A 22,513-nucleotide genomic window follows, 5' to 3' on the forward strand; every position below is an offset into this window, starting at 1 on the left:
ATTATTCAAATTAAATTTGACAATAAAGAAAAATTTTTTATGCCTTAAGCGCTTGTACTAAACGTGAATTGGTCAAAGTTAAGTTCGAATATACAACTATTTTTTACTATTTTATATTCTAATAAATTTATATCAAACATCGATAGAAAAAAAGTAATTATCTACTGCACACTACTAAAATAAATTGAAAAAATAATTTTAATAAATTAATTACAAACAAATGACAAAAAATTAATTTTATTTACAATTCAATTTTAAAGCTCGTTTAAATTTTCCCGCGGATTGTATTTTTTACTCAGATAGAGCGCCCTCTTTCGTTTCGATAATTGAATCATAAAAAAAGAACCAATTAAGTATAGTATGTCTTCAAGCAATATTTACAAATAAATTTATATACTTTAAAGACTTTAAAGAACGAAAGTTCCTTGTGATTTTTCATAAAAAATATATTATTATTGTTTTCAAAATCAAATTCGATGAAGATAAAATTTTTTTTAAATTATTAATGGCATTAAATTCTTAACCAAACACACGGCTGGTGGAATCTCCATTTACCTACTTGTAAAAATTACAATTTTCAAACCTAATTTTTTATAAATTATTAGACTACGTAGATTGAATTTACAAATTTTCAGAAAAATTAAAAAATTTGACTACTTCACGTGGATCTTCTTAATGTGAGAAAAAACTAGACTGTAAGATGATAATAGATGCTTTCGCACTTGCACTCAAGGCATGCAAAATCACTAAAACAACCTAAAAAACTTACCTTATGAAGTAAGAAAATAAGTAGCAGCAAAATAATAGTTCCAGCACAAGCCGACAGGACTACAACCCACAGTGGAACAACATCTGGCTCCGGAGCTCTAGCAGTAGGCTCAACATTCGTGTAAACTTCATGACTCTTAACAACCTCCCCAGCAGGTTTTCCAATGAAGGGCAACTTAGTAACCCTGGCCACCAACTGAGTGGAAACCTTAACCGCTTCGTTAGCTGCGATCTTCTTTAACGTTGTTCCTCTAACTCTGTACCTGGCGCTGATAGAAACTTCCTCATCCTTCTCCAACCTTCCCAAGGTACACCTCAAACGCACGCATCTAGCAGCTTCGCACATCGGCAGAATTTTCTCCTCTTTAATTTCTTCAGCCTCGTTAATTTCTTCATAACCTTCAAATTGTCTCTTCTCCCTACTCGTCTTCTTCTTGATCTTAAAATCAACGCTCCTAGTGTACCTCGAATCATCTTCATAATTCTCATCTTCATAATCATCTTCCTGACCGTCTTCCTGATCATTATCCTGCTGATTCTCCACCAGCTGGCTCTCTAATCTTGTCTCATAAGTTTCAATCTTCTTACCATAATGCGTGTTGGTCGTTTGTCGCCAACTATTTTCATGAGTCTTGACACTTCCTTCAACAAACTCATCATCCTTGTCCCCTTGGTCAACATTATGAGTACTGACAGTCCCTAAATTATAGGTTCTCTCTTCGTACCAAGAACTCTGTAGAGGGAACCTCCGGTCATCGTCAATGCGACAGTAGGCCCTGCCATCTTCCGCCTTAATGATCTGACCTTTTATTCTCATGAATCTATTATCGACATTACTGTTCCTAGAAACATAACTCTGCTCTCCAAACCGATTCTTCAACGGGAATATCGAACCGTCCTTAAACTCAACATACTCTTTCCCATCTTCAGACACCCGATACCTACCCAAGAACTGCAAGAACCTCTTGCCTTGTCGCTGATAAACTTCATAACCTACCGAGTCAGACAAAGTTGCCAAAAACTTCTCGAGATCCTGAGTTGAGGTTATGTTTCTTAACCTCAATCCAAATCCCGCCTTTCCTCCTACCTTATCATCTTCATATTTCTTCTCACTCCCGTAAACAAACTCACGCGAGCCCAATTTCTGTTCCTGCCTTCTCCTTTCTTCTTCCAAAAGCCGCGTAGTTTCTTGTCTCTTTCTTTCTTCTTCCAGAAGCCGCGCAGTTTCTTGGCTCCTTCTTTCTTCCTCTACTAACCTATCTTCTTCCCGCTTCCGTTCTTCTTCAAACCTCCGTTCTTCGTCATCATACCTTCTTCTTCCTTCGTCCCTAGACTCTGACCAAGTTTGCGTCACTTTGACGTTAGTTTTGCCTCCAGTGTTCACATAACTGTCGTCGGTAATAACAGAATCTCCATTAACACCCTGATAGATAGCGTGGGATTCGTTTTTATCATAAAAGTTTCTGCCAGCTTCCCAAATTTTATCATCGTGTAGGTTAGGAAGCAATGGTTCCTTTGTTGTCTGAATTGAACCAATCGCGTCGCTTATTCCCAAACTGCTGATTCCAGTTTCAGTGTGAATTATCACAGGCTTTTCATTTTGCAGCCCAGAAGTGGATCTAGATCCCTGGAACGAAGATTCAGAACCTCTTGATGAGGTTAACACAGTGCCCGATGAGACAGAACCTCCTGAAAAAGTGGATCCAGTTTTTGAACTCTTCCAATGATTACTTCGTTCGGTAGCAGTTTCATAGCCGGTATGAACATTAATAGGCTTACCAGAGCCGACTAAATGCTCATGAACGATTCCTAATGAATAATAATTAACATACTGTCGTCGTCTTTGTTCTAACTTCAAGCTCAGAGGATTTGAGTTCGCAGTAGCACACACCAGAGGGCCAGTAGTCTCTGGTTGTTCCAACAAGTAAACCAAGTCGTCTTTTCCTAGAGTAGCTGCAGGCCAAATTAAAAAAACTTCGGCTTCTTCAATTCTTGAAGGACCCAAATTGCGAATTGTGTAATTGTGAATGAAAGCTGGACCGTATTCAACGTCAGTGGTAGCGTTGATCACGGTGTAATTATCGGGATTATAATAGACATCTTTGGGCTTGCTTTCGCCTTCAATCAACAGCTCAGTTTCCACCCAAATTTCCAGGGAAAGATGCTGGGAGTTATCGGCTGTTGTTAAAGCAGGTTCAGCATTCGTTGAATTTACATTCATCCGGAATTCGTAGGAAGACTTTTCATCGTGAACGTCAACGGGCTGGAGTAAGACATTGAAGTGAACGAGGTTACCTTTTGGTAAAGGATTTCCAATGTCACACTTGAGGGTATTGTTGTTGGACTGTTTCGGCGCTGAACACTGGACAGGAATCTCAGCCTTATCAATTCTCTCGATCTTGATGTAATCAACGCCCGGTGGGAGCATCAGGTTATAGGTCGCTTCAAAGGCATCTTCGTTGGCATTCTTTACCAACACATCTATCTCCAAGCGGTTACCTGATCCCAGAAGGTAACGATTGACATTAGGTATCGCTGTCAGCTGGAGATCCGGGGTACAGATATTGTCAGCGCCACAGTTCTTGCGTATTGACACGGTGTCTTTACGAGATGACGTCGTCGCTAGAACTGGGCGCAGTGGTATGCGAGGATCGCGGGGTCGCGGGTCTGTCCAACGCTCCTCGGATAAACTCATACGCATCTCCGCGTCTAGAGAGGTTAATTTATCTCGGATGCTCGGCGTTACGTAGACCTGCAAGATTTTAAATCAGATTATTGGGACTGATTAGTTTTAATGATTAAGCAGTTTTTAGTTATTAAGATACCATCGCTGCACAGTTCATCGGTACACGATAAATTGATATTTAATTATATAATTAATATATATGTGCTTATAATTATAGAGGAGCGGTACAATGAACCTTGGGAGTTTTTATATTGAGAAGGAAATTTGACAAAATCATGCAACGATTGAATTTTACGAAGTTATACGCACTTGAAATTTTTTAAAAGTAAAATTTTTTTATGAGAAATTTAATTTTAATTAGAAAAGTATTCTTAAAAATACGATTTTTATCTAAAATTGATATTTTTTTTTTCTGAGCAAAAATATGCAAAATTAATAAGAAAACTAGCCGTTTTTGGAGGGAAAAAATTTTTTGACGCATACACAAAAAATACATAATTATTAATGCAAAAATTTAAAATATTCAAAATTCAATTGGAAAATTCAAAAATATTTTTCTTTATGAAAACTAATTTAGAATATCATTTTGTTTAAAAAGTAAAAAATTTTTCTCGTTTTCGATAAAAAATACTCATTAAAAGTTGTATTTTTATTTGCTAATTGAGAATTTTTCGCCAAAAAAAAAGTCATTTTTATGACAGCGCTTCAAATGACCGTTGCACACGCGGCACTCCGAGAAAAACGCGTTTTTCTCGAAACTACTTTTTTTGAACTGGTCTCATCTGTAATTTACATAAATATGAACCGATTCGCAATTCGTTTTTTTCCGTTTTCATCTATTCAGTAGCTATAGTTGTAAGTAGGGGATTTTTTAAATTTTTTCGGGCTGTTTGAATTCAAAAAAATGAGAAAAAACAAAGGAAAAATTTTTAATATGTCACCATTTTGTTTCAATTCCAAATTTTCAAAATCCCCTACGTGGAACAATAACCACATGGATACAGATTACAACGCGGTTTGGTTTTTTTTGTTTCAGATAATCTGTTTTTGAGTTATAGATGAGACCGTGGTGAGGAAAATTTTTTTGATGCTCCACAAAAATGCTTATAACTTTGCAACAACATGATATTTTTTAATAAAAATTTAGGAGAATAATCTTCAATGTATATTTTATAAGACAAAAAAAAAACCCAATCCCGACATTCCTTTATTATTCCAGTCAAAAAAATTCTCGAAAATCACCTATTTTTTCGATCCTCACAGTGGCTATTCCCCTTAAATAGAAATTTAGGTAATAAAAAAAAATAACATATTAAATACTTTGCGTAATTGAAAGTACAGATTCAGAGAATGTGATAGTAATAATTAATAAAAAAATTATTTCTGTCTTTCTTTATCTAATGCGATTTTGCACAGGAAAATCAACTGCGTAAATCAAAAAAGGCTTTTTATGGAACATTTGACATTTGTGGGATCTGTGAAGCTCTCTTAAATCTCCTGATGAAAAAAGAATTAAAAATGTATTTTTTCGACCTTTTAAGTGCGTAAAAACCTCTTAATTAAAATAAAATGAAAACTGACCTTGACAGTGCGACAAAACTGTTGATTACGATCAACAGTGATGGTATGGTTCAAAGTATGTTTGCCTTCGTGCTCCAAGAAGAAAAGTCTCGGACTCTTGCTCTTCTTGACATCCAGAACATACTGAATATTAAAGTCATAGCTGGACAAAACACCTTCCCCGGTGTATTTAAAGCAGGCCTTGAGAGGAAGGCAAGTAACAGGTGTCGTGTCGGACAATGTGCAGTTCTTATCGTTGAGCGATATCAACTTAGATGAGGACCCGAACTCGACGAAGGTGTCTTGAGGCACCATCTTGATCACGGGCCGCGAGCGGAAAAACATCGCTGTGCTAGAGTCGTAGGAGCCCACCACCATGTCGGGGTACAGGTTCCCGTCGAGGTCAAGGCCGCCAGCTAGAGAAAACCCGAACGTCTCCACACGGTTGCTCAGATCTTGGGCATGGATCACCTGGGAATAGCTTTCTTGGACGCCGTCTCGTGACCCGTAATAAATGTACACTGAGCCCCGACCTTCTGGACCTGCATACGGAGCACCGACCGCAAAATCTCCGTATCCGTCGCGGTCTAAATCTCCCAAAGAAGCTAACGATAGACCGAATCTTCCTCTATTACTTTCGCCGTCTCTGTTAATTTTAATTTTAATATTTATTTTTATTTGACAATTTTTCTAATTAATTTATTTATTTTGAATTAGTGAAAAAAATTTTTAGTTATATTTTTATCAAGTTGCACAGATAGAAAAAATTATCAATTGTTAATAAATTCATTTATTTGTTTACTTATTAAATTTAACTAAATATTTTTTTTAAGAAAAGAAAATTTATTAAAAGTTAATAAAAATTTTTTAACTATTAACAAGTATTTAAAAACTGTTAAAAAATTTTTATTAAACCATTTAATGTATAAAAAATAATTATTAACAGTTAATAAATCTTATTAAAGATGAAAAAATCTTTTCATTAGTATTCTTTTTATAATTCATTTTTGCTAAAAAAAATTCGACTTACTTGGTAACATATTGACGATATTTATCTGGACCCTTTCCATAAAATATATAAATCCGCCCGGTTTCGTAATTCATCTCCGGGTTTTCAGGTATCGTATACATCGGAGCCCCAACGATTAAATCATCCAATCCGTCACCATCTATATCACCGCTCGCTAATGCGTATCCAAAGTAGCCACCCATTTGTTCCCCGGTGATATTTTGTAGATTTGTCATATTCGATGTTAAAAGGATCACCTGTAGATAAAAATAGTTATAAAATTTTATATCTAAATCTAAATTATCATAAAATTTAAGATTGAGTACACAATTTTAAGTTGAATTCCATGTTGCTAAATTCACTCAAGAGAAACTAATACAATTCAAACTATTAAATTTATTATTTATAACCCATTAGTAATTTATTGATTCTTCAAATTTATTAAAAATAATTCAAAAATATTTTTTATGCTGATCTTGACGTTTTTAACGATTTTGAATTGAATTTGGCACAAAATTCTATCTTAGCGCTGACATACGCCCTTTTGGCATTTGGAACGTAAGATATAGCATAGAATAAAAAAAAATTAACAAAGAATAATTACTTTTCCATGTAATCCAAACCCTCTTGGCATGCCAACAGCAGTTCCACTATCTCCGTTGCCAATAAAATCACCCGCAGTAACCGAGTACCCAAGATAACTGTCGTCTTCTTCCGGAGAGCCTTCTTTCGTGGACATAACTTTTCCCCGGTTGTTCAACATTTGTGTGAAAGTTTGTCCTGAAAATCACAGTCCATTAGTACTGAGATACCCTCGAAATAATAAAAATCGTCACCACTAATGACACTTAAATCCGCAGACGCCTATCCAATTTTTAATTTTTAATTTATAAATAAATTAGTACAAAAATATTTTTTTTTCAATTTCACTTATATATGTGAATTTAAAAAAATTTTCTTGCATAAATTTTGTTTAAAAAATATGAGCCAGAAGTTAGCCGCCACCCGCCGTTGTTTTTAATAAGTACTTACACCACATGAATAATGACGATTCATAATTCCCTGGAATTAAAAAGTACCATTCGGCTAGATCCGACATGGAAAGAGATTTCTCAATTTAAACACATAGTAATAGTTAAAATATTTGATATAATCTGAAGAAAATTTGTAAATTTGTAAATTTTACGGAAATTATATACACTTCTCACAAAAATTAAGGGAGCAGAAAAAAAATCCAAATTTTTGGGGGATTTTCAACAGGCTGTAACTTATACAAAAATGGTCGTACAGCAAAACAAAAAAAAGCAAATTGTAGCTGTAAGTGTTTTGTTTTTGGATCTGAGTTTGAAAATTTTTTTTTGAAAATATTTTTCGAGTAATCATAAGAAAACCACTGAAAAAAAAATTTTCGAAATTTTTTTGGTTTTTTTTTTTAATCTACGGACGTGGAAAAAATTTTTTCGACTCAACCTCTATATGGACCGGATAGCTTGTTTATTCAGATTTAATTTCGTTTTTTTAAAATCTCGATACGAGCATTTCTCGCTGAGATATCGATGTTTGAATGGAAAAAGATCATTTTGTCTTTGATTACCAATATCTCAGCAACCAATGATTGCACAGAAATTTTGAGGTTGGTATTAAAAACTTGAATAAATTCTCTACAAGGATTGGCAATTGAATTTTGAAAAAAAAATTTTTTTTCAATCATTACATGAATTTGAAAAAGCATCCAAAAAAGGGCTTTTTGTCGTTTTTTGGAAAATCAAGCGCCCAATCAAAAATATTGCGGAAACCACTGACGTTAAGTGTGCCTCTTACTGTTCAATATACCCACAAAAACCCTACAAAGTTTCAATTCAATCCAGCCAACCGTTTTTTTTTCCCACTTGATCGAATTTTTGAAAAAATTAAAGGAGCAAGAATTTCGCTCTGAAAATGTCATAATTTTTATCAAAAATGAAAAATAAATTTTTTTCTCATTTTTCTCTCAATTCTGTATTAGTGACTTGAAAAATTTAAGGAAAAAAAAAAATCGAAAATTTTTAAGAAAAAAAAAAATTTTTTTAAATTTTTTTCAATTGGCCCAAATCAAAAAAAATGTAGCGACTCACTTTCTCACCGATTTTACTCTTCCGCACTTTAAGTTTCCTAGTCACAAATTAATTGAATAAATTAAAAGTTGATACCCCCAAGGCAAGTCGAATATTCGTTCTACGAATATTGGGACAATAATTTTTTCGTGCGAATTCCAACAGTGTCTAAAAAAAAACAGTTTTTCTTAAAACTACCGTATTTTTTAATTTTTAGAAAAGCAAATTAACTGAGTTTTTGCAAACTTTAGTTTTCTTTTTATTTTTTTTCATAATGCCTAGGCGGCATTTATCCGCGCCACAAGTCGCTCAGATAGTGACTCTAGTGGAAGAAGGGTACAATTACCGACAAGTCGGGGATCGTATGGACGTTAGTTCATCTGTCGTATCTCGCGCATACAATCAGTATTTGGAAACCGGTGGTTATCAACGACGAGTTGGCCAAGGTTGTCGTCGCGCAACAAATCCTCGTGATGACCGAGCGATCGTTCGGCGCGTTCGTCAAGAACCTTTCGTTCCTGCGAACGTTGTCGCCCGAAATTTTCCGAACCGTCGACAACAACAACAACAACAGCAACAACAACGACGACGACGACAACAACAACCGCGGAACATTTCAGTTCAAACGGTTCGAAATCGTCTCCGTGAGACTGGAGTGCGATCAAGAAGTGCCGCCCGAGTACCGATGTTATCACCCATACATCGCCGAAACCGTCTGGCTTACGCTCGTCAACATGTTCATTGGACCGTAAGGCAATGGAACAATGTTTTGTTTTCTGATGAGTGTCGGGTATGCCTGTTTAGAAATGACCGAAGACCCCGAGTTTGGCGCCGTCAGGGAGAGCGTTTTTCACGTAACTTCACTCGACCGGTAGCTGCTTACAACGGAGAGTCGGTGATGGTTTGGGGAGGAGTTTCGAGATTTTCACGAACTCCTTTGGTAATCGTCCACGAAAATCTAAACGCTACGCGTTACATTAATCAGATCTTACGACCTGTTGTCTTGCCTCTACGGCAGCAAACTAGAGGTTTTATTTTTATGCAAGACAATGCCCGGCCTCACACAGCAAACGTCACCCGTCGGTTTTTCCAAAGACACGACATAACGTTGTTAAGGCATCCAGCGGTAAGCCCTGATCTTAACCCTATCGAGCATGTCTGGGATATCCTGAAGCGCCGATTGCGCCAGAATTATCCCAATTTACGAACGTTAGCTCGTAACGAAAATTTTTTTCATTTTTGATAAAAATTATGACATTTTCAGAGCGAAATTCTTGCTCCTTTAATTTTTTCAAAAATTCGATCAAGTGGGAAAAAAACGGTTGGCTGGATTGAATTGAAACTTTGTAGGGTTTTTGTGGGTATATTGAACAGTAAGAGGCACACTTAACGTCAGTGGTTTCCGCAATATTTTTGATTGGGCGCTTGATTTTCCAAAAACGACAAAAGCCCTTTTTGGATGCTTTTTCAAATTCATGTAATGATTGAAAAAAATTTTTTTCAAAATTCAATTGCCAATCCTTGTAGAGAATTTATTCAAGTTTTTAAAACCAACCTCAAAATTTCTGTGCAATCATTGGTTGCTGAGATATTGGTAATCAAAGACAAAATGATCTTTTTCCATTCAAACATCGATATCTCAGCGAGAAATGCTCGTATCGAGATTTTAAAAAAACGAAATTAAATCTGAATAAACAAGCTATCCGGTCCATATGGAGGTTGAGTCGAAAAAATTTTTTCCACGTCCGTAGATTAAAAAAAAAACCAAAAAAATTTCGAAAATTTTTTTTTCAGTGGTTTTCTTATGATTACTCGAAAAATATTTTCAAAAAAAAATTTTCAAACTCAGATCCAAAAACAAAACACTTAGAGCTACAATTTGCTTTTTTTTGTTTTGCTGTACGACCATTTTTGTATAAGTTACAGCCTGTTGAAAATCCCCCAAAAATTTGGATTTTTTTTCTGCTCCCTTAATTTTTGTGAGAAGTGTATTTAACAATGAAAATTGTAACTTATTTAATGAGCTATAATATTCACTTTACGGATTTTTGATTCTAAAAGATGTATAGAAAAAAATAGAAAAAGTGATTAAAAAATAAACAAAATTCAATTGCAAGAATTTAGTTATCAATTATGGTTTTGAAGTTGTTTGGGAAAATATCATAAAATTTTGATTTTTATAAGAATGAAAAAATTTTTCAAACACCCACAACTTTTGAAGTAATGGAACGATTTGACCCATTTGAGAACTCGACCAACATTTTCGTTCATACACAGAAAAAAAATTAATTTGAATCAAGAGAAAAAATTTTGAACTAAGAAAATAATTTAAAAAAGTTTTATTGTTTTGAATCAAGACAAAAAATTCTTGAATCAAGTAAAATTTACTTAAACCAAGAAAAATTTATTCGTTTAAGATTTTTTTACTTCAATCAAGAAGATAAAGTTCTTTAAAATTATTTACTTGATTCATGCAAATTTTTTTTTCTGTGTAGAATAAATGTATTGAGTTTCATCGAGATTCATTAAGAATTGCGGCCGCAATCGTGTTGACAAGGCAGGTTCTATCAGGTTCTGTCATATGCATAAACTCTTAAGCTGACACTATTTTTTGGTATAACTCAAAGTAAAACATATTACAGCAAAATTTTATGTAAATTCCAACAGTAGTATCTTTGCAACAGGCAAATTTATAAAAAAATTAAAATTTATTTGCAATTTGATAATTTCAATTTCTTAAAAAATTACAGAGTACATTAATTTACTTTTGATTGTGAGGTTTCTGCCTTACTTTGAAATAATGGCGGGTAGCGGCTAACTTTCCGGCTTATAAAAAAAATTCAAAAAATTGTCAGACCTGTTTTTTTTCAGCATCATAACCATAAAACCTTTTATTAATAAAATATCACCGACCTAATAAGCATTAGTCGGCGTTTTCCTATTTTTTAATAGTTTTATTAAAAATATTAATTATTAATAATTAAATTATTATTATTATTATTTTTATTAATAGGTACTGCCACGCCAACTGCCAGGAAGCTGTAATAAAAGCTCTGCCCACACCTGTTATCGCCCTTTCGAACCTACCTGGCAGTGATTAAAATTTATACTAAATATTATATTAAATTAAAATAATTCGCGCTACTAACACCAAAAGGTCATATTAGAATAATTTTTTTTAATCAACTTGAAAATGTGCATAATGTATGAGTCTTTGAAAAAAATGAATAAAAACAAAGATTTTTCGACATACGCCTTTTTGATTTTAAGATTAAAAAAAAAAAAAAATTCTAAGTCGATAGGGTACACATAAAAAAATTTTTTTATTTATTTATATTTTTTGACTCTGCTTAAGAAATTAAATGTTTGGAACTTCTGGCTATGAAAATTGAAAATTTTCGAAAACTCGAAAAATTATTGTGACATTAAATTTAGCTGTAATTTCACAATTTTTTAAATTTTCTTTAACAATTAAATTATAGCAAAAAAAATTATTTAAAAAATGGATTTGTAGAAATTTTAATAAATTAAAAACGCAATTTTTTAGAACAAATTTTTTTGTTAAAAAAAATTAAAAAATTATCAAGTGACAGCTAACTTTAATATCATACAATTATTTAATTTAGTTAGGTTTTTATCAATATCGTTGTTTTTAAATTCCAATTTTTAAAGCCAGGACTTCAAAATGTTCAACTTTAAAGTAGAAAGAAAAAAAATTTTTTTAACACACGCCATTTTGGCTTTAAAAATTTTTTTATAAGTGACAAAGGCGAATCTCAAAAAAGCTTCATTTCTTATTTTTCCATTAAATTTACACATTCTCCACATTCATTGGTTGATTGGAGTAAAAAAAATGTTCTATACGCCGTTTTGGTATTAATAACGCGAATTAAATTGTAATTATAAAAAAATCATTTAACGATTAAAAAAGGGAACACCAACCAAAGATCACACAACGATTAAATTTCTAAATTAGTCAACAAAAAATTAATCTAAAAGACAAAGCCTTGCTCGTTATTAATTTAACAATTTCTAAGCACTGCCAAGCAAGTGAGGGACTAATTTTTAATTCTGGAGGGTAAGATAAATTTATTGATTAATTTTTAATTATTTATTATAATTTATTTAATTAAGTGGCAAGACTACAGAACTTATAGCGCCACAAAGCTCCGCCCAGATCCCGTTATTTTTCGGATTTTTACTAGTAAAAGTTTCATGATTGTTTTTGTTTTTTTTAAACATTCAAATAGAAATATTTGAAAATAAAAGTTTCATTTTTTTTTTTTTTAATATTCGAACATCGATATTTTGAAAATTTTATTCTTACACAAATAGAAAAATTAACTTGATTCAAGAAAAAAAATTTAAAACGAAAAATCCCATTTCGAAGAAAATGGCTTTCTCTTGAGTAAATTATTTTGGTACAAGAATGTTTTCTCTAAAGATAATTTTTTCCTTAAAAATAATATTTTTGATTGAAGATTTTTTATTGCAAAAATCAAGTTATCTATTTTGACACTGCTGTTCGTCTTATTTCGTGGAAATTTATACAAATCTGCTTTTAAATTGTGGCACTGTAAGGACCGTAAAATCCCCAATTAATTTACAAATTAATTAATTGATTATTCAACAAATGAACGAATTAAGAATTAATTTATTTATTGAATAATTGATTAATTAATTAAAAAAAAACTTTTATTAATTTTTAAACCTCACCCTCCCTAGGCATGTTTTAAAAACTATAAAACTTTGTTAATTAATGCATCTGTGGGTTGTAAATAAATTAATGAATTAATAAAAAGGGTCGAATATGTTTTAGGGCGGCGTTTAATTGGTGTACCTGGAAAGACACCGAATGAAGAATTTCCTGGCGGGACAAAGGGAAAATTATCCATTCTTCTCATCACCGAGTACAGCTGACCTGTAAGTGTTTTTTTTTAAACAAATGTATTCTAATTATTTACAATTTTAATCCTGAATTATCACTAATTAATTATTCATATTAATTAATTAATTATTTTATCTATTTAAAGAGATTGCAATTGGAATTATAATCACCTTGCCAGTACCAACTTCCAGGAGCGCCGATAAAGATCCGTTCGCCGTCCTGCAATCAAAAATGAAAGACAAGTCTATTAATTAAGATAAATTTATTTATCAAGTGCCGGGTTATTTATCAATAGAATTTACTGTTAAAAAATTTATTATGTTTTTTTTTTTTGTCGGGTTGACATAATCGGTTGAGTAATAATTTATGTGATGTGATGTGAAGAAGAAGTGATTTGCGATTCACTCGACGCCGGTTAGGTTCTGAGAGCGGTTCAGAATAAAGCACGGCTGATTCATGGAATTAAATTATTAAGTATGTATATTATGGTATGTATGGTTAATACATGTAGACAGAAAGTGATATATAAGTATTTTAAGTGTGTGAGTAAGTAGAAAGTAAGTGCGTAGAGTGATATATCTAATATGCAATTTACACTACCCAGGAAATGGAACTGGATAAGAGTTTTAGTGATAATGGTTATTTATAATACGCCGTGTTGTATTGAGAGTTTAATGACTTTTTTAAGTTGGGAATTTTTTTTAGATGTTAAGTCTATTGTTTCTTCATTAGGTGATAAAAAAATTTCTTTTGGATAATTTTTTACTTTCAGGGTCATATCTGTTTTTTCGGTAGGAAAAATTAAAATTAATCATTTTTATTGCATAATGTATTTTGTAGAATTTCTTTATTTTTTTTAGAGAATAATATTCCAATTTTTTATGTTTATACTTTATTGTTTTAATCTGTAAAATTACAATGAAGGTTATTCTTTCTAGATATTTGTTAATAAAATTTTAAATGGGATCGATGTATTTTTAAAAATGATTTTCTGGGTTTAATATTCAGTAAAATTATTGAATTTAATTTTTTTAAGAGTTATCGAAAATTAAATAATTCTAATAAAATAAAGTTAAAAAAATATCATTTTTTAATAAAATAAAACAAATTTTTTTTTTAATTTTATTCCACATAAAATAAATTTTTAAATTAGTTTTAATGCTAACAATTTTATCTCCATAAAAAATTATTAAGAAAATCACTAATATTTTTTTTCCGTACTTTTTGTAAAATAAAAAGAAATTAGAAAGAACCTTTCAAAAATATTAATTTTTTAACTTCCTGTCTAGATAATTAATGATTTTGAAAAATCGGGAAATTATTGGTTTCACCCCAGTTCTTAAAAATCAAGTTCTCATCAGATTTCACGTTTTGGTAAAAAAATTGGTAAAATCATATTCTTCGAAATAACTTTTGAGCTGCTGTATCGACTAAAGTCTATATCGCTGCAAGTCTCATCAAAAACGATTGATTCGATCGGAAGATATTACAATTAAAACTTAAAAAAAAAATTTGTTTTCAACAACCGAGAGATTTTCGAGCTCAAAAAAGTATAAAAGTTGTGTTTTTAAGCTTAAAAAGTTCAAAATTTCGAATTAGATAATTTTTTGAACGTTTCGGACTCGTACATAGCGGGTTGTTCCAAAGATAGCCTCTACAGGGTCAACCGTTTTCCAGATTTTTTTTTTATTTAGTTTCCATCAAAAAATTGAAATTCTTTTTTTTTTTTTTTTAATTCAATTTTCAATAAACTTAACAAAAATTTTAAATACAATTGTACTGAATTTTATATCATTTGTAAAAATTCAAAAGTGTTCCACTTAAGTCGGGAGGTGTGACGAAAAAAAACAATCTATTGTAATTTTTTAAAACTCACTTTTGTTTTTTCAATAAATAAATTTCTCTATTAACGCCTACACAATAGAAACTATTCATTATACATCTGTCACATTTATATATTCAATAAAAAAATCTCTAGAAAGGAAAATAACCTTCATTTTAATTGAACAGGTTAAAACAATTAAGTATAAATAGCAAAAATTTTAATAATCTTCACTACGGAAACAGAGAAAGGCTACAAGATTATTTATGCAACGAAGTGCATAATATAATCTCATGTTTACGATCGAATCTAATTTATTCTCAAGTAATTACTCCTATTGATTGCATTATATAATTAAGTAAAAAACAGTTTACATGATCTCATTGGATAAAAATAATAAATTAAACTGTACTTAACTATAATATGATGATAATAATAATAATAATAATAATAATTATAATGTTTTTTTTTTTTTTTTTTTTTTTTTTTTCCAGTAAAGAAACAAGTGGAGAGTGTAGATCTCTTCTAAGCGTATCAGTTAAGTGCCCACTCAGGGTATTTTTAAAAAATAACAAACCACTGTGTTGATCCTGGTTTATATCTAGTTCTACCAAAAAAAAGGAAAAATGAAGAAATAGTGGTCCGTACTTATTCGAAGAACCGAGTATAGAAGGTTTGTCGTTACTTTATATTATAAATAAGCTACCGTGGGAGTTAAGAATTTGTTTTTATAATTCAGTGAAGTTTTGAGTTACTGGATAGATAGAGGGATTATTTCACGGTTTACGTTTTATATTACACGTTTTATGTCTTATGTCTTTAGTTTGTTCCTCGATGAATAATTAAAAAAAGGTGAGAGCAGTATAACAAGATGTTGAAGAGCTGCTTTATAAGTTAAGACGATGTCGCTAAGAGAGACGAGTACGTGCACATATCGCGTAGGTGGTCCGTGCTCAAGAGAAAACACGGACACGGTGACAGAACAAAATGTACGTGCCTTAAATGGACATCTTGCTCTACTCCCTTTACATATTTTCTGGTGAGTACTTTATTTTATTATTGTTTTCTACGATAGTTTTCCCATAACAGACATTCATTATTCATTTCGATTGTTCTTTTTTTAAGCAAGCTTTATCTTCTGGCTTTATCTTGAGCCTGAGCGACGTTCTTGGCGAGGAATTCATTCAAATCACTTCAGTGAGAAATATTTCTTGATTCAAGAGAAATGTTCTTTAAGATTCGAGAAAATTATTTCATAGGGAACATAAAAAAAAAAAAATTACTCAAGGGTTTGTCGAATTTTTAATTGGTACAATAATTGGTACACGTGTTTCAGGAACTGAGACATGGATCTAAAAAAAAATCATTTGAAGAAAATAAGTTCTTTATTAGTGTAAAGTGCTTCGGGTCCATTTTTACTGACGTAATTGATCCTGTGATAGTCCTATTATTTTTTAAAATTTATTTAAAAAGTATCCAAACAATGTATAGTGGGCGCGCAGTAGCCTATCGGATCCGGCCCTTGCTTTCCAATATGCATTGGACTGGGTTCGAGTCCGGCGTACACCAATGAATATTTTCAATATTTGAGTGTATTATTCTGTCGAGCCCAAAAAGATAAAACGAAAACGAGTTCTAATCTCAAAAGTTTTACCCCCTACCGTAGTGGCTCATGACCTTAGTAGTTTATGCGACTTTAAATAAACAAATTAAAAAAAAAAAAAAAAAAGTTCTTCATTCAGAAATTTTATGAATTCAACTGACAACAAATATTATTTTCAAACAAGTTTATACGTTTATTTAACAAAAATTTAAAAAATACAAAAAACTTATAAGAAAACTTTTTTCTAGAAAATCTAATCTTCTCCCAAAAATTTTTTTTTCAATTTTATTTTATCTTCAATAGTTTACTCAAAATTTCAATTTCAATTCTTTTCAAATAATTTTTCTGTTTAGCTATAGATTACTTAAGTAGAATCAACGGAAAGGATTGAATTCAAAATTCTGGGTGAAATATTAATGATACAAACAAATTATACAGAATCTTTTTTGTAGAAAATTAAACTCTACAAGATAGGTTGTCATAAATTTTTTTGTATCTTTTATTATTTAGGCACAATTTCAATTTTAATTATTTAACTATTCCAAGTAGCTATTCTATATGAATTCTATGTGAAAGAATTAAATTCGGAATTGAGGGAAATAGAAAAAAGTTTGGTCTTTATATATACTCTGCTAAGATGTTTGTGGTAGCGAGAGAGCGTAGCCACTTAGCGGCGAAACTAACAACTAACTTATAAAAAATAGTACTAATTAATTGAATTTTTTTGAGACTAAGTCAAGCGATTTTCAAGATTAAATGTTTAATTAAAACACATATAACTTTATTTTTAAAATAATTTTGTTCTTAGATCAACAATATTTTTTCTAAATCAACAAAAGTTTTTTTTTAGTGAATTAGCTGTCCTGCTTCAAGTAAAAGAATAAGGATACCCGAGATTAATTCTATCGGAAAGAAGACTAGTATCGATTGTGTTCGGAGAGTTCCCAGTAATAAAATAAACAGTAATATCATAATAAGATTCAACGATTGTTGATATTTTTGATGTAAATGACAAAAAGTCGTGGAAGGAACAAAACCGAGTGTACACGTGCACATGAACAATAATATTCATGATCGGTGAGATGACCGAAGTAAAGAGAAGCAATACAAAGAGAGAAGAGAGAAAAGAGAAGAGAAAAGAGTTGAGGATGGTCACTTTGATTCAGATATTGTTGTTTCTTCCCCGTCCATTGTTTGCAATCGTGCATGAGCCACATAAGCAAACTCTTCGGTATGGGTGAAAAAATGAATAAGACCACAAAGCACGAGTAGAGGCAAACGCTACGCTGTCCGACGTCCAATGCACAAATAATATCCGTGTTTCGACGATAAATATCGGATCGGTGCCCAAAAATAAATGTGAGGCGTTTAAACAACCTTTGTGGTCACGATCCCTCTGTTGCTTTTTTGCTTAAATAACACTGATAAATGAATAAAAAAGGTAAATAAGACCGGTGTGGCGCCACATCTCACTGTCCTACATGCTGCAGGTGCGCTGATGATATCATCCACCAGAGCATTTTGTTTTATAGAAAATATATATAAATGTGGTAAATTGTTTGATACACCTGCTAATTTTTTGTTCATCGCTAGTCGAACTATAGTTATATGGAACTGGACAAGGAATTTTTTGCTATAAAATTTAATTGTGAGAGAGAATATCCTTCTTCAGAGGAAAAATTAATTGTTTAGTTTTACGCATCAAAAAATTTAAATCAATGTTAATGATAGTTGAAATTTTTTTTAAACAATTTTATATTTTTTTCTCAAAGTTCATCAAATTTTTTTTAAATAAAACCAAATTTTGTTTTTTGATTTGGTAGAGGTAGAGGTGATGGAGGGTTTCACAAATAAGGTCCATATTTAATTTTAAATTGGTTGATTGATTCATTAGAACTTGAAAAATGTCGACTGTCTTGAAAAGAAGTTTTAATAAAACGCGGGTGACTTTTTATTTCTGTTTTATTTTTTGGTAAACTAATTGATTAATTTTATAATCCACATGTTTCAACCTATAAAAATGATCATTCAAATTTTTTTTACCAATAACATTTTTTGTGTTTATCAAAAATCAAACTTATTGAAAACTTTATTATTATTAATTTTAATAATTGTTGTCTCAAATCTACGTTGAAATAGAATAATATAAAAAAAAATATTTCTAAATGTTAATTTATTAATTGTTTGTGCTGAAAAATAAAAATTCCAGATGACTGTCAAACTAAACAATAATCTAAAATTGTTTTAAAAAATTAAATTAATAGACATTTTCATTTTTTTTATTTTATACTATACTAATAAAAAAATTCTACCAATTTTTTAATTTTAAATACACTTCATTTATTTAAAATCATCAAAATAAAGTTAAAACTGCGAACGATCAGCTGGAAAACAGTCGCCATATTGTTTTTTTACCAAACTACTCCCACTTCTTTATTAACTCGTTTTGGTAAAGTAGAATTGCCAAAAAAATGACCGTGCAAGTACAAAGTTACCTAAGTTTGCAAAGCTAAAATTTTCAGCTGTAAAAAGAAGAAATAAAAGTTTTTTTTCGGTTTTCAAAAATTTCTACTAATAAATTCATAAATTTCGAGATAATTAGACAAGAAAATTCATTAATTCAAAAAGATCAATTTCTAAGTACTTTTTTTTCGGTAATTCGAATAAAAATAAATTTCACATTAAAATAAAAAATGCAAAGTAAATATTTTCTCAGTAAACGTTGGCTCAGTTAAATGTGATTTAAATATGTAATACAAAATGATAATAAGATTGAAATAATAAATATACCCCCTACTGTGTAAATCGGTTTATAAATGTAGCTCGTGCTTAACATGATAAAAATTTGCAACTGAAACAATGCTCATAATAAAACAAAACCTCGCTTATATATTGTACCAAACCAAACAAAAATAAAATAAAAATATATTAGTATAAATATGTAGACAGTGTACATGAAACACGAAGTACACGAACAAGCCGACAAAAAAACTAGATTGAAATATAACACCGCATCAGAAATCTGCCGTAGGTAAGGCAAGCTTCTATTTTTGTTAATGTGAAAGTTTGTTTAGATAAAAAGAAGAAGAAAGAAGAAATAGTTTTTCTTTATTCAATTCAATTTTGGTTGTTTTTTTCAGATGGATCAGGGAAGTGGTACAGATATTTTATGTAAGTCAGAGATCGATTGTTAAGATCAGAGACACAATCTCTGGTCGCTCTGGCACATCACGATGAAGATTTAATGCTCGCTGTATAAATCGAGAGTACGATAAACGGTAATATATATAAAACGTCCGTATGTTGAGATTTCAAACAATGGTTCGTCTTTTTTTTTTCTTTGGGAATAAAAATTACATAGTATTTAATATTTATTTTGACCATTTTAGGCCGGATCATCAGAATGACACAGGCTATTTATTATTCCGGTAAGATTTTAGTCTTTAATGTTTTTAGAGAATTTTTTTCTATGGGGTCTTTTAATAAATAATTAATGAATTATTTGGCGAATTATTTGCTTGCGAAAATCTCTGAATGATCAACTTTAAAAATTTGCTGAAAATAGAGGAATGATAAGCTAAGAAATTAGTAAGCCGATGATTTCTGATCATTGATTTGAACATTGCGATTTTTGCGATTTTTTTTCGAGGATTTATCTTAAAAAAAAATGGGAAATTTTAAAGTGCACGACTTTTAATGCACATTGAATTTTTGAAAAAATGTTTAAAATGATAATTGATGAAGTAGAGAAGAACGAAATATATTATTATCAATTATTGAAGTAGTTTATAAATCGAATATTTCGCGAGATTAAAAATAATGGATTTTTTGTAAAATTACTGTCTTAAAACTTGGCACTTTTTATAAAATTTTAACTTTATACTTAAAAAATTATATTTTTGCTATTTCCAAAAAAATTTTAATTTTTTTACTTACGAAAATTGCTGTTTGAAATATAGTTTAAAAATTTAAAGTTTTAATAATTCTAAAATTGAAGATTTACAATACCAAAATTTTGGATAATTTGAAGATTTAATTTTTGATACCAAAAAAAAATTCGAAACTGATACTTCAAAAATTATATTTTTGGCTACTAAAATATTAAATTTTTCCAAAAGATCGGAATTTTCAAAAGACTGAAATTTCAAAAATTTTTATTTATGATACTTTTGAAAATTGAATTTTTCATAATTTCAATTGATTAAATTTTTGTACCCTCCAAATCCTTCAGGTACAAGACGAGTCTATTGAGAAGAAAAAAAATTAAGTAAGAAATCAGTTGGATTTTAGATATTTCTAAAAGATCTAATTTTGAAAATTTTAACTTTTACTACCATTGAAAATTCACACCTTGTAATTCGAAAAATATTAATTTTGATTCTTCGAAAAACTTTACGTTTTTTAAAAGATTTTTTAGTATTTTGAATGAAGAAATTTATACTAAAGTTTTAGAAGGAAAAAGTTTATTTTAAATTATTATAAATTGTTGGATTAAAAATTTAATTTTTGTCGACTGAAGATAAAATTTTTGGCATACGTGAGAATAGTTACTGACTGGAGATAAAAATCTTTTGAGTCAAGACTTAGAATTCAAGACAAAAATTAATTATTGCAGTAAGACAATCAATTCTGCAAAATAATTTTCTCAGATCAACAAAGTTTTATTTTTTATCAGATTACGAATGTATAAAGATAATAAAATTGTCAAAGTAACAGAATAATAACGATAAGAAGATAAAGGAAAAATAAAATCGTTTACAGTTACAGATCTGTTTGGAAATGGACAATCGAAGCTCAATAAAGCGTTTTACGTTAAATCCGGGCATATAAATTTATATTTATACATATTTAAATTTGGCGAGGATATTCTGGCACAAGAGTAATGTATAAGACTAAAATGTAGTGTCGTGTAATGTAATATAATGTATTATAAGCACAAGAATAAGTTTAAAAGATTGTACAAAGGTAAAAGTAAGACGGCGTATATTCAAACAGCGTGATGTTGGGAACGTAGCGCTAAGATACATTCTTTACCATTTTTGGACGAGAATCAACCCTCATCGTGTCCCCAACCAAGTCTTAGGTCTTAAGTCTTAAGTCTTAACTCTTTTGCGACACGAATAAACCAGAAAAGATGTGAACCAGCGACGTTACACGTGGGGGTTTTATTTACGACTCGTCGTTTTACTTATTCTCAACATTTGCTTATTTTAGTAATTCTTTTATTCTTTTACTTTTGTTATTATTATTTTTTTTTTTTTTTAAGATTGGACATGCTGAAAAGGTGATATTAATTGTTCTGCACTTACCCGGGAGACTGAGGCGCCCAAACCAGCTTGACAGTATCCTTGTCGGTGGTATCCGAAATTTCCTGAAAATATCAAGTAATAAAGTTATTTTATTATTAATTAATTCGTTATTTATTTTTGGGTAATTGGAGGCATAAATTTCGAGATAATTAGTGTGGCTATAAATACTGGAGATTTATGCAGATGAAGAAAGTTTTATTATTTTTAAGTATAATTGCTAATTAGTGTCTTCATTTAAATTTATAAATTTATGGTATGAGTTTTTAATTTAAGGTGTAGTTTTAATTAGTATATTAACTCGTTTTTGGTCAATATTTGTTTCTTTATTTTTTTATGAATCTAAGCTTATAGAAAATACCTTGTGAGTACATTCATTGTATTTTTTATATAAAATATGAAATGTCATTTTTTGATACCATGGTATATAGTTTTTATTTCGACAATTTACGTTAGTTACTTTTCCAATGTATTATTATTCTTATTCTTGAAAATTAAAAAATAATAACAATAAACTTAAATTTTATTAAATAAATCAAAAAGAATTTTTTTTTTCAATCACAATTTTTTCATTTTTTTCTGACCAAATGAAGATATCAAATTTTTCAGTCGAACTCTGCTTAAAAAAAAAAAAATTATTGTTATAACAGATATATTTTATATTGATTTTTTAACTTCCTAAAAATATTTTTAAAATGTTAATTTTTTTTTACTGTAAAAAAGCTACAACTAGCTTTTTAAAATTTTTAAATAAATTTAAATTTCTAAATTATAAAAA

General features: G+C 30.4%; 1 protein-coding gene and 1 long non-coding RNA gene across 8 annotated transcripts in view; one reads left to right on the forward strand and one right to left on the reverse strand.

Annotated features, from left to right (window-relative positions):
- The window catches only part of If (integrin subunit alpha inflated), a 70,413-nt gene that overhangs the window by 2,005 nt on the left and 45,895 nt on the right, over positions 1–22,513 (reverse strand). For 3 of the 4 annotated variants that reach the window (XM_074252777.1, XM_074252773.1, XM_074252776.1), the window contains 7 exons: positions 21,739–21,800; positions 13,175–13,223; positions 12,957–13,037; positions 6,628–6,803; positions 6,045–6,280; positions 5,036–5,660; positions 770–3,520 (listed from right to left, as the gene is read on the reverse strand). In XM_074252777.1, coding sequence (XP_074108878.1) covers positions 770–3,520; positions 5,036–5,660; positions 6,045–6,280; positions 6,628–6,803; positions 12,957–13,037; positions 13,175–13,223; positions 21,739–21,800 — 3,980 coding nt within the window. The remainder of the gene's footprint in view (positions 1–769; positions 3,521–5,035; positions 5,661–6,044; positions 6,281–6,627; positions 6,804–12,956; positions 13,038–13,174; positions 13,224–21,738; positions 21,801–22,513) is intronic. The other variant, XM_074252774.1, reaches the window with a different exon arrangement.
- On the forward strand, positions 13,266–21,819 carry LOC141533751 (uncharacterized). 4 transcript variants are annotated; one of them, XR_012480339.1, is made up of 6 exons: positions 13,266–13,492; positions 15,321–15,865; positions 15,952–19,460; positions 19,570–19,750; positions 19,819–19,857; positions 21,696–21,819. It is a non-coding gene; the product is annotated as an uncharacterized LOC141533751 (long non-coding RNA). The 4 variants fall into 4 exon arrangements; XR_012480341.1 differs by having other exon boundaries at positions 19,570–19,707; XR_012480342.1 differs by having other exon boundaries at positions 15,956–19,460.

This window comes from Cotesia typhae, unplaced genomic scaffold (genome assembly GCF_013202065.1).
Source record: "Cotesia typhae breed Kobodo isofemale line unplaced genomic scaffold, CoteBio_Ctyphae scaffold_121, whole genome shotgun sequence".
Taxonomy (NCBI): domain Eukaryota; kingdom Metazoa; phylum Arthropoda; class Insecta; order Hymenoptera; family Braconidae; genus Cotesia; species Cotesia typhae.